Below are 17,925 nucleotides of genomic sequence, written 5' to 3' on the forward strand. Positions count from 1 at the left end.
TGTTTTATTGCCTCTCTTTACAGAGTGAGAAATAATTGGTTATTTTAAATTTTCAACTTCAAATTTTCTGTTTTCAAAACAACCTCGTTGGTAAAAAATTAATATTGTGACAGACAATTCGGAGATATATTTGTAGAATTATTTCAATTAGGATTCATTTTAAAATTAAAAAATATATAAGTTGACATTTTCAGAAATTTTATATAATTTTGATGTTATTTTTATTTAATAATTTCGGACATAACATGCTAACCATTTAAGTTGACCCTTTAAAAAGTAATACCGATTTCCACAGGCCGGCATACGCAAATAGTCGTAGAATTTAATGCTGATCAGAAACTCATTTCCTGCGATGGGTTCTAAAAGATTATTTGTATGAATTACAAACAGAATGATAAACATCACATCTTGCTATTTTTTCCTAAAATTGACTAAGACTGTAAATGTCATTTCATAGAAATCGGGGGTATGAAAATGTCTACTAATTTAGAAGGACAATTAATTTGTCGGTCAATATGAAATGAATTCCTACTCCTAACATGTGAATCCTTATACAAATTTTGTCAAAAATAAATCAATCAAATATATACATCTTAACAGTTGTAATTTTTATACTTTCGGAAATATTTGTTTCAAATATGTAGTAAGATATATTTATGTCATCCAATATTTCTTACGGTGTATTCATAAAAATATCCGACAGCACCTTCCTCATCGACTGCTCGAATAAAACTAAATATTCTCCGAAAACCAATTTGACATAAAATTCAAAACAAGTTATTTTTTACAGTTGTGTTGGTGAACACACAGATATCCCAAGGGATACTCTTTGCCTAGCCTTGCTCTAGAGCAGGGCAAGGCAGAGAGCCTCAAAAATTTTTTGTGATTGTATGTGTTTTGAAATAACAAAATATTGCAAGTGTTTTTTTGCCTCTCTTTGCACAGTGAGAAATATTTTGTTGGCTTTTTTTGATTTTTATATTTCGGGTTTCATAGCAAATTAAACTTTTCAACTCATTAAAAAAAAAACGATGTTATATTAAAACTATTAAATAAACTATAAATTATTTTGTAAGAGAATAGATAACACGAATGATGCAAAAAATATTTAATTAAAAAAAAAATATTTTCATAAAGTTTTATCAAATTATGGAAATGAAAATTATTAAAATAATGATAATAATATGAGTAATAACAATTTGTGTGGAGAACTAAATGATATATAGAACCTTTCTTATTCACTATCGAAATGAAACTGAAAATACTTCTTTGTGTGACCAAATCAAAACCCAAATTAGTCCATGGCCATCTTTGTCACACCTGTTTCAGAAATAAAAATTAAATATTCAAAAGTGTTGAAAAGTGCATTTGATTTGAACCAAATATTGCAAAGCCAATAAAAAATTCAATTAAAGAAGAAAAATCTTTAAAGCTCCCTGAAAATGTGTAGTATGTTACATTTATGTACACAATTATTTCTTACGGTGCATTCATAAAAATATCCGACAGCACATTCCTCGTCGACTGCTCGAACAATACTAAATATTCTCCCAAAACCATTTTGACAGAAAACTCAAAACAAGTTATTTTTTACAATTGTGTTGGTGAACACACAGACATCCCAAGGGATACTCTTTGCCTAGCCCTGCTCTAGAGAAAGAGTAGACTCTATTTGCCTTTTGCAATTAAATTCTGTCTATGTGTAGGTAGGTGTTTGTCTGACGGCTGGTGTTAATATTATAAAATATATTAAATAAATATTTTGTCATATGACAATCACATCAAAAGTCCGAACCTAGACATTTATTTGGAATTTTTTTTTAAGGATATCTTCTACAAGTGTTGCACTTGCAGTTTTGTGCAGAAGAATGTGTGTGTATTCGAAATTGATGACTTGATTAAATATTGATATGGTAATTACATTTGGGGAAGAGGGAAAATATAAAAAAATATTTGAAATTTTCGTTTACAAATATATATATATATATATATATATATATATATATATATATATATATATATATATATATATATATATATATATATATATATATATATATATATATAGAAATATTTTGAAGACACGATTAAATGGGAAATGTATAAATAATAAGGGTGTCTCAGGCAAATTTTATAATTTTCGCCCTTCAAAGTGTCATTCTTTAACATTTAAAAAATTGTTATTGTTCGCCGGTAGGAGGTACGCAGTTTGTAAAAATTATTTTACCAAAATAGTAAAATTTTTGCGATTTTGGGTCACAAAAATGCCCTAAAAAATAGTCAACTGTAAAGAGATAAATGGATAAATTTTCTGATAGGGTCTGTAAGTGATGCAAAGACAACAACCCGCCTTCGACCAGTTCGATCGACCGAAAATATCGCAAATGTACGCAATGATGTAGCTCAAAATCCATCCACCTCAATTCGACACTGAGCTCAAATTGGTGTCCCAAAATCCACTGTGCAGCGAATTTTGACTGCAAAGTTCAACTAGATCAGTAACTGAACATGGACATCGAAGGGAGTTCGTTAATTGGATATTGAATAGACAACATGAAAATGCTGATTTTGCCAAAAAATCATCTTCAGAAACGAGGGCAAATCTGTTGCATTTGGGGTGAGGCCGGACGTAACTTATGACTTTTTTACTCTAAGAAACCTGGATTTTTAGGAAATAATTTTTAGAGGCTTATAATACTTAAATGTGGATTTTATAGCGGAATCTAAGACTTAGAAGTGCATTTTTTAGGAATATTTTCTGAAGGACCAGCAGGCCTTGTGCGATTCACGAGAAACAAATGCATCTTCAACGTGTCACTGTGTGGTGTGGGTTTTGGGCTGGATAAAAAATAATATTAACAAGTTAAAAAGTAGTAAATTCGGCCGGGTCGAACTTTGAATACCCTCTACTACCATTTGGAACAAATTTGAAAATTTAAAAAAAAAAAAATAGAATCCGTTAAAAATTCTGTTTGAATTTAAAAAAAAAAAAAACACATAGAGTATTGTACCTAAAATCGTCAAAATACCGAATATAGGGAGGTACTGATATATGGGACCCATACGAAGACCTGGACCTCCAAAGAGAATTTTCTGTCAGAGACTGTAGTTCCCAATACGAACTCTAAATACCAAATTTGAAACAATTCCGGTGAATAATGTTGCTGAAATCATCAAAAAACAGAATATCAAGAGGTAACGTTGTATGGGGGCTATACGAAGACTTGGACGTGCATACAAAAATTTTTATTTCGAATTCAAATACGAAATTTTAAATAATTACGGTAAATAATGTCTCAAAAATCATGAAAACACCGAATATCGGGAGGTACTGTTATATGGGCGCTATACGAAAACGTGGACCGACATGGCCCATTTACGAATCTAACCTTCCTACTGGTTAACAATGCACGTATCCAAAATTTTAGCCTTCTATCTTAATTCGTTCGAAAGACAGGCAGACAAACGGACAGACAGACAGAGAGACGGACATCGCCAGATCATCTTAGAATTTTACGCTGATCCAGAATATACATATACTTTGTGGGGTCTATTATGAATATTTCGAGGAGTTACAAACGGAACGACAAAGTTAATATACCCTCCATAAAATGGTGGAGGGTATAAAAATAGTTTTTAGACGCTATTAAAGCTTTGGGTGGTCTGTGGCTAATATTAATAAATATCCATGGGAGCGTATGATTTATGTTACATACGCATTGGGTTCCGAGATTATATTTTAAAATGTCAAAAAACTTGTAAACATGGACTTTGCGGATACAGGGTGAGATGAAAAAACTGCAACCAACTTCAGATTGCTTTCATTTCTAAGTCACTAAGTCCGACAGCTGTTAAAATTATTCCAGTGACAACTCATTATATCGTAAGCGTACAAAAGCATTTTGGTGAGAATTTTCCAGAAAAAAAGTTTTTCGTGATGGAATTCAAGCGTGATAGTGTGATTTCTTTAAATTTGGCAGAAAAATCACAAGTGGCTATCGTTAGAGCACTCCAGCATTTAAATGTGAATAAAACTTTTGTGTCTCGTACAATCGCTCGTGACCGTGATACTGGTAGCGTAGGCCGAAGTCAAGGAAGTGAACGTGGACGGAAGAAAACAGCAACATCAGCAGAAATGCAACGAAAAGTAAAGAAGCGACTTAATCGAAACCCTCGTCGCAGTGGCCGAAAAATGGCTCGTGTGCTGAATATATCGCAATATTCCATTCGGCCAATATTGAAAAATGAGCTCGGGGTAAAGCCATTGAAATTCCAAAAAGTGCAAGAACTTACACCGCAACAGAAAGAAAATATACTGAAAACAGCTAAAGAGTTTCTTGGCTTGGCCGAAAGTGGTGAACTGCCGAATTTGGTTTTCTACGATGAGAAAACATTCGTTGTCGAGCAGTTTGTAAACAAACAAAATGATCGGGTTTTACTTGCCAAAGAGGTCAGCTGAAAATGTGCACCTTCGGTTGGCTAACAGAACTCAAGGGCCGCCATAACAGCCGATGGTCGCTCTCTGCTCGTATAAATCGACCGTGGGCATCAGAATATATGCCGAATATTATCGCAAAAATATTCTGGAGGATGTATTAAAGCCTTGGGCACGCAAACATTTTGGCCGCAGACTTTGGACAATCCAACAGGACTCATTCATCGCACTCAGGACTCATTCATCGCACACAATGGCCACCAAAATCTCCGGATATCAATCCGTTGGACTGTTATGTTTGGTGTATTTTGGAAAGCAAGGTTGGCATGGCACTAAAAAAATACCAAAGTGTCGATCACCTCAAGCAAGCGCTTCGCCGGGAATTGGCCAAAATACCGCAGAGCAACATTCGGACAGCCTGTGATGGTTTCATTGGCCGTTTGAAGACCATAATTCGTGCCAAAGGTGACCAATTCGAACAAATTTAAAGTTGTTCTAAAATTTGATGCTATTTCCGACATCTTATTTCAACAAAATTTAAAAAAAAACATGTAAAAATTATGGCGTTTGACCATGATGCAGTTTTTTTATTTCACCCTGTATACCCATATTTTAGGGTTAAAACCGTATTTCGTTCGAGTTTGTGCTATAATCTCCAGAAAATCATCATTTTAGCATGCCTTCAAAGACAAAAATATTTTTCATCAAATTTCACAAAGAACAGAAGTCTCCATTTCCATTGTATGCCAGAAATATTTTTGAATCAATGTTCCGAAAAAAAAAATAGCGAAACGCCAGGATTTCACATTTTAGGGTTATAGCCGTAGTTTATTTAAGTTTGTGCCAAAATCTCCAATAAGGCATCATTTTAGAAGGATGACTTCAAAGACAAAAATATTCTCCATCAATATTTACTATAAGCCATCAAGAAACAGAAGTCTCTATTTTCAGTGTATATCAAAAATATTTTGGAATCAATGTTCCGAAAAAATACAAAAAATATTTCTTAAATTTTTTATGAATATTTCTCCGGGCTTTTTTTCGTTCAGAAGCCTGAATGTGACATAAAATTTCATTTTATGCGCAAGGTGTCAAAAGAAGAAATATTCTTCACAAAATTTCACTATATATCTCAGAATAAACTATATACTTAGCGACAATGGTTTTTATAAAAATTGTATTTAAAATTATGCACTAAAAGAAAAAATATTTTTGATTAATTTTTCCTCAGACTTTTTTTCGATTTAACGCCTGAAAGTAACATAATTTTTCATTTTAGGTGCAATGTGTCAAAAGAAGAAATATTCTATGCGAAATTTTACTATAGATCTCAGAATATACCATATATTTAGGTACAATAGATTCTATGAAAATTACATTCAGAATTTATGGACTAAAAGAGAAAATTATGTCTTTCCTTTTTTCCACTGTTAATTTGACACATATTCAATCCAAGACAAAATCTCCCTCTAAACTTCATTTTTTGGGAAAAATGTCAAAGTAAGAATTATTCTACATCGAATTTCATTCTGAGTCTCTGAATACAAGAAATTTGTATAGCTAATATATACCATAAGAAATCGAATAAATTCTTGGATAATAAAAAGCTTAGTCTTTGACGATTTATATAATTAAATCCATGGCGTTATTCCGTTCGCATGATTAACATTAATTCTGTAGCGTGGAGCGTATGATAAATATAATTTCTCAATATTAATCATACGCGCCATACCACATGAAAGTGGATTGAATAAACTTGGAACTCGACATCTCCACTTATTTGAAATCCATTTCCGAAAATAAAACGCTGCCAAAAATTCTTGGAACACCTTTTGCAATACTATGTCATAAATACTCATTTACTCTCCTCCTTCCTCAATTTTTCAAGAAGTACCATAACGTCAAAAATGTGGACCTTGTTGGGTGAGGAAGACATGTAGCCCTTGAAGTTTTTGACGAATTAATTCAGAAAATCTATGATTATGGTGTAATCCCGTTCGTATGATTAACATTAATTCTATAGCTTGCGGCGTATAATAAATATATTTTCCAATATTAATCATACGCACCTGAAATTTGATTGAATATACTTCGTACTCAACATCTCCACTAATTTTAAATCCGTTTCCCATAATTAAACACCACCAAATGTGTTCGGAACATAATTTGCAACTTAATGTCCTGAATATGCATATGTCCATCTCGTTTCTCAAGAAGTACAAGAACATCATAAAGACGCCTCAACTTTCTTTCTTTTCCCATCGACAATGAAATGGAGCAATTAGCAATGCACGGAATAGATTTGCTACAACCCATTCCACCATCGCACCCCACCATTCACCCACGAAAATTGGTCCTTGAAACTATTCCACAAACACAGCATCTGCAGACTGACTGACTACCTTGACCCCTGAACTTCCAGCAATCTGGCCACCCACTCTCTCCCACTCTCTCTCCCCCTCCTCCCTCTCTCTCCCCCTCCTCCCTCTCTCTCCCCCTCCTCCCTCTCTCTCCCCAACTCCCAGCTAACAAATTGCAGCTGTTTAGTTTTGGCTTTTCACCCGAAACATAATAGTCATTATTTATTCAGAGCGAAGGAGCGAAGCAGCCAGGGTAAGATATGCTTAAATACCATCTCATTATCTTTTCAAGGTGCTGATGATGCTGAGAGATGCGAGAACGTTAAGCAGGAAGTTTAAGAGCAAATTTTCAGTTACTGGAATATTTTATGGCATGGCATGAAAGAAAAGAAACGAAAAGAAGAAAAAAATGCCATGGCCTGGAATGTTTGGCTGACAAATTGCCATTAACACTTTGTTTGCTAACCGCATCAAGAGCGTAGCACATAAAAACAGGCTGACTTACTCTCTCTCTCTCACCCCTCTCACCGTGAGAAATCTAACATGGTTAGAAATTTGTCACACTTGCCACCAATTTGTTATCTTTTGACTGAATATTGTACACCTTTTTCTTCATGGCAGCGAAAACATGTGGAAAATGAATGAATGAATAAAAAAATTAGTGATGGCGAGTCGTGAAAAGTTTGCCAAAACTTGAAGAGGGAGGTGGATTTTCCAACATTCCTTATCTTGTGGCTGCAACACAGCCATCTCCTCCCAAACAGCTGCTGGTAATGGCGGTAGACACAACAATTTGCCATTGAGTATCCTGGCTGTCTGTCTGTTTGTCCTGAATTCCATTTCCGCCAAAAAAAAAAGTTATTTTCTGCAGAGTCGCTTCGTTTCAGGGACAGAAAACAGGGAGGAGGATATTTAGGACATTTAAAAAAAAATATAAGTCGGTTTAGCCGACAGATATACCCTCAGCCTATATTCGATTATTTAAATATATTTTGACTTCTGTTATGTGTAACGCCCAAAAGTCATGCTTTCGTTTTTGGGGTACATTATTATTTTAAATACCATTTAGAAAGAAGTATACTTAAAATACAACATTGGAACCCCTGGTGGCAAATGGCGGAACTACGCAAAACTGTCAGATTGGGATCAGCTGCTGTCATGAGAAAACAACAATCGTTGTCCAGCCAAAAAGGTATAAAAGGAGACGCATTTCACACAATCGAGATCAGTCTTCTGTTGATGGCTGGTAAGTCAAGTGTGATTGGGAGGAAGAAAAGGCGCGCAACCTCGGTTGAATTGAGTCTTAGTAAGCCAAACAATAAGCCTTGACTATTTGTGGTGACTGGACTGGACTGAACGCAGGGTCAAGTGAGGGTTGTAGCAATACTCCCTATTCTTCGGGCTGCGTTGACGGCGACTGAACGCAGGGTCAAGTGAGGGTTGTAGCAATACTCCCTATTCTTCGGGCTGCATTGACGGCGACTGAACGCAGGGTCAAGTGAGGGTTGTAGCAATACTCCCTATTCTTCGGGCTGCGTTGACGGCGACTGAACGCAGGGTCAAGTGAGGGTTGTAGCAATACTCCCTATTCTTCGGGCTGCGTTGACGGCGACTGAACGCAGGGTCAAGTGAGGGTTGTAGCAATACTCCCTATTCTTCGGGCTGCGTTGACGGCGACTGAACGCAGGGTCAAGTGAGGGTTGTAGCAATACTCCCTATTCTTCGGGCTGCGTTGACGGCGACTGAACGCAGGGTCGAGTGAGGGCTGTAGCAATACTCCCTATTCTTCGGGCTGCGTTGACGGCGACTGACGTACTCATCGGGCTGCTGCTGTGCCAAAGCTGCCGCCACCCGATTCGTCGTGCGCGTATTCATCAGGCCGCCGCTGTGCCAAGCTGCCGCCACTACTACTCGCCGCTGACGTATTCATCGGGCCGCCGCTGTGCCAAAGCCGCCGCCACCCTATTCGCCGCTCGCCTATTCATCGGGCCGCCGCTGTGCCAAAGCCGCCGCCACCCTATTCGTCGCTCGCCTATTCATCGGGCCGCCGCCGTGCCAAGCTGCCGCCACTACTATTCGTCGCTCGCCTATTCATCGGGCCGCCGCTGTGCCAAGCTGCCGCCACTCTATTCGTCGCTCGCCTATTCATCGGGCCGCCGCTGTGCCAAGCTGCCACCACTGCTACCCGTTTATTAACATTTCGACTGAACTTTGTGATTTAGTGTTCTTCGTAAAACGTTCTGAACGTGATTTTATTGTGTTTAGTGTAGTGTTTAGTGTTATTTAAGGAAATAAATTTATAACGTGTTAAGAAAATATTTTTGCTTCGCTCTCTCTCTCTTTATGTCCTAACAAATAAATTTTTGTGACGACTCTGGCCCCCGCTGAACCTACCCCAGCTTCAAAGTGAAAACACGTCGTCACAATGGCGCCCGAGCAGGGACTATAAAAGAGAGAAAGAATAAATAAATGAGTGAACAATAATTAGACAAATACAGATGAAAACCCAGTGAAAAAAAAAAAAAAACAGTTAAAAAAAAAAAAAAAAAAAAAAAAAAAAAAAAAAAAAAAAATGTCAAACGAAAAGACAATGTTGAAGGTCTCCTGGGCCTATATGCTAAAGCAAGAAGACTTGGTAACATATCTTACTGAATTCAATCTTGATCCAGTTGGAAAAGTGGACGATCTCCGAAAAAGATGGGCTAAATTTCTCCACAACGACCATGAAGCCGATGTATACAGACGGCTTATAGAGTTGCAGAACAAACATGAAAGTACCAGTCCGACCAAATCGCCGACATTGCGAGCCGTCACAAAACAACCCCTTATAACCGTAACACCGTGTGGAGCAGAAGCAATAGTATTATCCCCAATAAAAACAGAGTACGCCCTTCCCCACATTTCCGCGGAAAGGTCACATGGAGAGTCAAGCACAGGGGTAACAAACGATCAAAAAGTACAGAAGATGTCGCCAACAAACCCCGAATATGGATTTCAAAAAGATTCTCCGCCCAAGCCATCCAATAATTCGTCGTTACTCGTAATTCTCGACCAAATCCGAAAATGGAATATTACTTTTGAAAATGGAATGGACCCTATTGGATTCGTAGAACGTGTAGAAGAAATGGCTGAAGTGTACATCGTGGAATTGAATAAAATAATTAAAGTAATGCCAGAGTTGTTACGAGGTAAAGCTTTAATCTGGCTAAGGAACAACAACCGACACTGGACTACCTGGAACGAATTTAAGAGTGATTTTCTGAAATTCTTTTTGCCACCGAGATACTTTGAGAAATTGGAGGATGAAATTAGGAGAAGGATACAGCGTAATAAGGAGCCGTTTAAGGAATATGTACTCTCTATACAGCATCTTATGCAGCACACCAATATGACCGAAGAACAAAAATTGGAACGAATTTTTAGAAACGCGCATTCGGATTATCAATGGTACATTCGCCGTAAAGACTTTACCACACTTTCGGAATTGATCTCCTTGGCAGACGAACTCGAAAGCATACCAAATAATTCTCGGTCAGAACAGCCTCGAAATCAACAAAACTATAATCGACGTGCGGACAACTCTAGAAATAACCTGTATTGCACCAATCAAGGTGACCAAGTGCTAAACGAAAGCTCATCCAATCCAGAAACGCAGCAGGATGAACCCCCGGCAAAGAAGAGTAACCAGAATGTTACATCATTGCAATGTGAAGAATATCGCCTTACTGCAACTGTCTTAATAGAGGGGAAAGCTATTAAAGCAACTGTCGACACTGGTGCCACTAGCTGTTTTATAAAAAGAGAATTTGCGGAAAAAATCAAGAAAAGGTTTACTTATTCACGGCATGAGGCAAATGTTATCCTCGCAGACGGCACCACGGTGAACATCACAAGATCAACAGTGTTACCTGTTACATTTGGAAACCAAAGCTCAGATGTTACATTTCTCATCATGCCGCAATTCAAGGAAAACATCATATTGGGATTGGAATTTCTAAAACAGTTCCACACGACCATTCACTGCGCCGGTATAAGTGTCAAATTAAGTAAGCCAACCACCTCAACGGAGCATTGTACCGTGGCTATAGGAGAGGAAACCCCATCAAAAGAGGTAATAGATACAATGACAGCTACGAATAATGTATCCCCCAGACCTAAATTCTTAAACGATGAATTGAGTAAAACGCAATGTGAGATCGTTGAAAATTTTCTGGCACAGGAACTCCCTAAGTTCCAACAATTAAATGGCCTATCGTCAATAGCTGAACATAAGATTGTAATGACCGACGATCGACCCATTAAATTAAGATATGCTCCGCGAAATCCTGCAATGCAAGCCGTGATTAATGCCGAAGTGAGAAAGCTCGAAGAACGAGGATGTATAGAGCCGTCTACAAGCCCATACTGTTTCCCCATCACATTAGTCAGAAAGAAAAATGGGAATTGGAGAACTTGTATGGATTTTCGCCAATTGAATAAACGTTCTGTTCCAGATGCCTACCCTTTACCCCGCATCGACACAATACTGAATCGACTACGGGATGCCAAATACGTGAGTAGCCTGGACCTTAAAGACGGATATTGGCAAATACCTATGGCGAAGGAGAGCAGAAAATACACGGCCTTTGCGGTAGCTGGTAAAGGTCTATATCAGTGGAAAGTGATGCCTTTCGGTTTGCATTCAGCACCGGCAACCTTCCAACGGGCATTAGATAGTGTGATTGGGCCTGAAATGGACCCCCACGCTTTTGCATACCTTGACGATATCATCGTCATTGGAAAAACGTTTGAGGAACACTTGCGGAACTTGAGAGAAGTGTTCAGAAGATTGCGATCAGCTAACCTGAGAATAAACATTGAGAAATGCGAATTTTTCAGGAAAGAAACGAAGTATTTAGGCCATGTTGTGAGTAGCGAGGGAATAAAGACGGATCCAGATAAAGTTGCCGCAATAGTGGAAATGAAACCTCCAACATCGGTAAAGGAGGTACGAAGATTTCTTGGAGTAGCATCTTGGTACCGAAGATTTGTCCCACAGTTTGCAACAATTTCACAACCATTGACTAGTCTTCTTAAAAAGGGAAAACATTGGAAATGGGGTCCCGAACAACAAGAAGCATTCTCAGACCTAAAAGCAAAGTTAACTGAAGCCCCCGTTCTGGCTTGTCCGGATTTCACAAAGACGTTCATATTGCAAACTGATGCCAGCAACTATGGCCTTGGAGCAGTTCTAACACAGGAGTTAGATAACGTGGAACGTGTCATAGCCTACGCCAGCAGACATTTAAAACAGGCTGAAAAGAACTACTCAGCGACTGAAAGGGAATGTCTAGCCATACTGTGGGGCATCAGACACATGAGACCCTATTTAGAGGGTTACCAGTTTATAGTTATTACCGATCATTTGGCCCTAAAATGGTTAAATTCTATTGAAAGCCCTACAGGTCGACTCGCACGTTGGGCTCTCGAGCTACAGCAATATAATTTTTTGATCAGATACCGTAGAGGAAAACAGAACGTTGTGGCAGATGCGCTTTCGAGAACACCTTTGGAAACGTTAGACCTAGCCACAGTAAAATATGACACCAGTCCGTGCCCATGGCTAGAAAAGTTGAAGGAAACCATAACCAAGAATCCGAAGAAGTATCCAGACTATACAATCATTGAGGGAAATGTTTATCGACATTTTCCCAAGCAAATAAACGATGAAGATTGCACACCATGGAAGCTGTGTGTGCCCACCGGATCAAGGATTCAGGTCCTTAGAGAAAATCATGACAGTGTCACCGGAGGTCATTTGGGAGTGCGAAAGACTAGCAACAAGGTGGCGAACCGATATTTTTGGCCTGGTATGTTCCAGGACATCAAACGTTATGTCCAGCAGTGCGAATGTTGCCAAAAATATAAAGTCAGCCAACAGAAACCAGCAGGGGAAATGTTGATAAGAATCCCGGAGGAACCATGGGCCACTATTTGTGCGGACTTCGTAGGACCCCTACCGCGATCTAAGCACGGTAACTCAATGCTACTCGTTATTATGGATAGATTCTCAAAATGGACGGAGTTGGTTCCATTGCGGAAGGCTACGACAGAGGGATTAATAAAGGCATGCAGAGAAAGAATTATTTCTAGATATGGGGTTCCAAAAATATTGATAACCGATAACGGAACCCAATTCACTAGCAACCAATTCGAAAAATTCCTAGCAGAAATGGGTATAAAGCATCAACTTACGGCTCCTTACACCCCGCAAGAGAACCCTACTGAAAGGACAAATCGGACAGTGAAAACAATGATAGCACAAGTTTCGAAACAACATAATACATGGGACGATAGGCTGCCCGAAATAATGTTAGCCATAAACACTAGTGCATCAGAATCCACTGGATATTCGCCGGCATACCTGACACAAGGAAGAGAACCGCGACTGCCCCAGGCATTATATGATCAGCTCACAACAGGAACTGGTGCTAGAATAGTCTTACCAGAAGACCGTGCCCAGGAGTTGAAAGAAATATTTAAGATAGTGCGTCGAAACTTGGCAAAAGCATCTCAAAACCAGCGGAGACAGTACAACCTTAGACGACGAGTTTGGAAACCAAAGATTGGGGAGCAAGTTCTAGTTCGTCTACATCCTCAGTCGAAGGCCGTCGAAAATTTCGCCGCCAAACTAGCGCCCAAATACGGAGGGCCGTTTGTCGTACAAAAATTCCAATCTCCAGTAATCGTTGTAGTCCGAGGAAAAGACAACATCACCCGCGTCGCGCACTTAAGTGAAATTAAGCCTTTTTATGAAGAACAAAATTAAATTGTAGACATAGAAGTAGAATGTTGATTGTAGTTCCACTTACGTTTATGTGATGCCATTTCATTATAATTTCTTATTTTATTTTTAGACATTAAATTGACAATACCCAAACTAATCAGTGTCCTAATATAAGCCCATACTTCAAAGACCATCGCAATTCTCAAAATTTCAACATCACGATGGAGCAAGATAGCCCCAACACGAAAAAATTCAAACGGGCGAAGGAGAAATTTCGAGCTCATCTGGAACAAGTCGAGGCTCAAAGGCGAAGGACAATATTTTTAGACGAAGGTCCTAGTACCAGCCGAAAGAGGAGAACAAATCAATACCGTAAGCCCAATCCAAGAAAGGGTAGCAGTCAATCCTCATCGCCCCAGCACCAAATATTTTACCGAATGTGCAGCACAACCCCGAATGACGTTCCACAGCAAAAGTGTAACACGACCGAAAACAACAGCGACGATATCAATGAAACTGACTCTTTGAACGAGGAAACCCAGCCTAGTAGTGACGTCCCGCGTACACCAACCTACGCCCCGTGTTTTGGTTCGCCAAATAGCTTTAAGCCGGCTTCCGATGTGCTCTCAACACCCACTTCAAGGTGCTCAGAAATGCCTGTTACACCGGGTAAAGAATGGTGTCGTGACTCAGATGACGCATCAACTCTTCCTCGGCCCAATATGGAGGAGTCGGGTGAATCTCAATCAAATTTCGAAATGGATGAAGAATGTCGGCGTATGTTTTACGGTTACTTAGAAACCTCAGTGACTCGGCGAGCACAGTCACCCTTATCCTCGAATAATTCCTCGCTGGATGAGTCGGATAACGAAGATCAACGTTCCTCGTCTCCGCCAAAAAAGTATGGTCTGGGATTTGTCCGTCAGAAAGATAGCCAATACAAATATCTCGGATTTCGCTGTTATGAGAGAACAGTTACTGTGCAGCTTTTGGTCCCCGACTCCGGGGAAAATCCAATATATGAAATAACCAACCCACCGCCGGATAATCATCGTACGCCCTCACCCACACCCGCGATAGGGGAAGAGATCAACACCGAAGATATCCATTCAATATCCAACACCTCACACAAACATGAGGAGGTTCCTACTTCATCCTCACATGCTTTCGCACATTTAGAAGAAGACTCCAGATCGACCGCAAGTAGTTTTGTGACAGTTTCCGAAGATCCTAGTTCTGAGTGGTGGACCCAATGGCAGACGCTGGTTGGTGTTCCTCCATCATCACCGCTATATAACATAACCGAACAAGCAAATCTGTTGCATAGTGATGACGTACAAATTCCATCGCAATCCAATGCTGCCGTCATATCGGACGATCACAGGTCCCCCAACGTGAAGGAAGATAAATCATTACCAGGAACGCCGGGACACGTTGTCGAACTGTCATCACCATCGATATCTTCCCGATCGTCATCCTCATCCTCATCAGCCTCGTCGTCTTTATCGTCATCCTCATCCTCATCAGCCTCGTCGTCTTCATCATCATCCACAAGCCAAACGATGACACCTCATCAGCCAACATTGTGTAGCAGTCAACCTTCCATCGATGAAGTGTTTATACCCAGTAAGGAGAATAATAGCACACCAAGTACAATCAAATTGCCAGTCACTGAAATCCCAACTGAGTCAACGCCATCGTCCTCGACAGACAATCCCGTGAACGATAACACATTTCTCGAACTGCCAAATTATCCCGAAAACCTACAAATCCGTATCGAGAAGTTTAAAAACAATTGGAAAAAGGGACACAAACTGAAGCGAATTGTTAAACAAGATGGCAAGCAGTACCGCATAATAATATCAGCAGACGGGGTAGTGAAGGTATCTCTCCGAACTTCTGCAATTGGTCTCTAACATACCTTCCTATTCGACCGAGATATAGTCGAACCAAAGTGCCCATGTCGGAGAAATAAAAGGTTACATAACACCCTAGGGCTTCCTGGCTATTGAAACCCAATAGCAATAGAGAAAGCAAATCAAGGAATCAAAAATCAGAGGGAGGAAGAGATGCCATGTAACGCCCAAAAGTCATGCTTTCGTTTTTGGGGTACATTATTATTTTAAATACCATTTAGAAAGAAGTATACTTAAAATACAACATTGGAACCCCTGGTGGCAAATGGCGGAACTACGCAAAACTGTCAGATTGGGATCAGCTGCTGTCATGAGAAAACAACAATCGTTGTCCAGCCAAAAAGGTATAAAAGGAGACGCATTTCACACAATCGAGATCAGTCTTCTGTTGATGGCTGGTAAGTCAAGTGTGATTGGGAGGAAGAAAAGGCGCGCAACCTCGGTTGAATTGAGTCTTAGTAAGCCAAACAATAAGCCTTGACTATTTGTGGTGACTGGACTGGACTGAACGCAGGGTCAAGTGAGGGTTGTAGCAATACTCCCTATTCTTCGGGCTGCGTTGACGGCGACTGAACGCAGGGTCAAGTGAGGGTTGTAGCAATACTCCCTATTCTTCGGGCTGCATTGACGGCGACTGAACGCAGGGTCAAGTGAGGGTTGTAGCAATACTCCCTATTCTTCGGGCTGCGTTGACGGCGACTGAACGCAGGGTCAAGTGAGGGTTGTAGCAATACTCCCTATTCTTCGGGCTGCGTTGACGGCGACTGAACGCAGGGTCAAGTGAGGGTTGTAGCAATACTCCCTATTCTTCGGGCTGCGTTGACGGCGACTGAACGCAGGGTCAAGTGAGGGTTGTAGCAATACTCCCTATTCTTCGGGCTGCGTTGACGGCGACTGAACGCAGGGTCGAGTGAGGGCTGTAGCAATACTCCCTATTCTTCGGGCTGCGTTGACGGCGACTGACGTACTCATCGGGCTGCTGCTGTGCCAAAGCTGCCGCCACCCGATTCGTCGTGCGCGTATTCATCAGGCCGCCGCCGTGCCAAGCTGCCGCCACTACTATTCGTCGCTCGCCTATTCATCGGGCCGCCGCTGTGCCAAGCTGCCGCCACTACTACTCGCCGCTGACGTATTCATCGGGCCGCCGCTGTGCCAAAGCCGCCGCCACCCTATTCGCCGCTCGCCTATTCATCGGGCCGCCGCTGTGCCAAAGCCGCCGCCACCCTATTCGTCGCTCGCCTATTCATCGGGCCGCCGCCGTGCCAAGCTGCCGCCACTACTATTCGTCGCTCGCCTATTCATCGGGCCGCCGCTGTGCCAAGCTGCCGCCACTCTATTCGTCGCTCGCCTATTCATCGGGCCGCCGCTGTGCCAAGCTGCCACCACTGCTACCCGTTTATTAACATTTCGACTGAACTTTGTGATTTAGTGTTCTTCGTAAAACGTTCTGAACGTGATTTTATTGTGTTTAGTGTAGTGTTTAGTGTTATTTAAGGAAATAAATTTATAACGTGTTAAGAAAATATTTTTGCTTCGCTCTCTCTCTCTTTATGTCCTAACAAATAAATTTTTGTGACGACTCTGGCCCCCGCTGAACCTACCCCAGCTTCAAAGTGAAAACACGTCGTCACATATGATTATTCAAATTGTTGACCCTCTATGGAGTAGGTTCCAAAGGAATGGACCTAAATAAATATGATATAAATATTGTGGCGTGTCAGGTTTGACCCTTTGGTTAATCAAAACTTTGACCCTTTGTGGGGGAGGTGCCAGAAGCAATGGTCCGATCTCTACCATCTTTATAACAGATCTTGTGTTGATGGATATATTGAGATGCACCAAGTCTGAATGGAATCGGATGTAAATTTCGCGTTTTATGAGCCTCATGAGTATTCAAAATTTCGACCCTTTTGTGGGGAGGTACTAGAAGGAGTGGTCTGATATATCCGATCTTAACAGCAGATCTTGGGTTAATAGAAATAATGGTATGTGCGAAATTTGAAGAGAATTAGATGCTTATTTCGCACTTTACGAGAGTTATAGTTATCAAAAACGTTGACCCTTTGTGGGGAAGGTACTTGATGGAGTGGACCGATGTTGTCCATTTTCGCACATGACTCAGCACTGATGCAAATATTAGGATTTGCAAAATTGGAGCTAAATCGGAGTATCTTTTATCTTTCTATGCAGTAAAACATTTTTTGAAATTTTCGACCTTTTATGGAGGAGGTCCCAGTATGAGTGGATATTGCCCATTTCCGAACTCAATCTAAATTTCACAATAATATTACGATGTTCCGAGTTTGGACCAATTCAGAGGCTCCCTTGAGAGTTCTCGTGCTCATCAGCCAGCCAGACAGACAGATGGGCGGACGGACATCGCTAGATCGACTCCAAATGTCTTGAAACGGAGTTGATCCAAAGAGACCTAGGGTCTAAAATCGTTAT

At 40.4% G+C, this 17,925-nt stretch overlaps 2 protein-coding genes across 3 annotated transcripts in view; one reads left to right on the forward strand and one right to left on the reverse strand.

Annotated features, from left to right (window-relative positions):
• Nucleotides 1–17,925, reverse strand: part of LOC101899607 (maternal protein pumilio) — a 312,661-nt gene that overhangs the window by 41,398 nt on the left and 253,338 nt on the right. The window lies entirely within an intron of this gene.
• LOC131804094 (uncharacterized protein DDB_G0271670-like) lies at nt 8,025–15,715 on the forward strand. 2 transcript variants are annotated; one of them, XM_059126459.1, is made up of 2 exons: nt 8,025–8,101; nt 13,692–15,715. In XM_059126459.1, the coding sequence occupies exon 2, from the start codon at nt 13,783–13,785 to the stop codon at nt 15,475–15,477; it is 1,695 nt and encodes a 564-aa protein (XP_058982442.1). In that variant the 5' UTR covers nt 8,025–8,101; nt 13,692–13,782; the 3' UTR covers nt 15,478–15,715. The 2 variants fall into 2 exon arrangements, with proteins under 2 accessions (XP_058982442.1, XP_058982441.1); XM_059126458.1 differs by lacking the exon at nt 8,025–8,101 and adding an exon at nt 8,109–10,906.

This window comes from Musca domestica, unplaced genomic scaffold (genome assembly GCF_030504385.1).
Source record: "Musca domestica strain aabys unplaced genomic scaffold, Musca_domestica.polishedcontigs.V.1.1 39, whole genome shotgun sequence".
Classification (NCBI taxonomy): Eukaryota; Metazoa; Arthropoda; class Insecta; order Diptera; family Muscidae; genus Musca; species Musca domestica.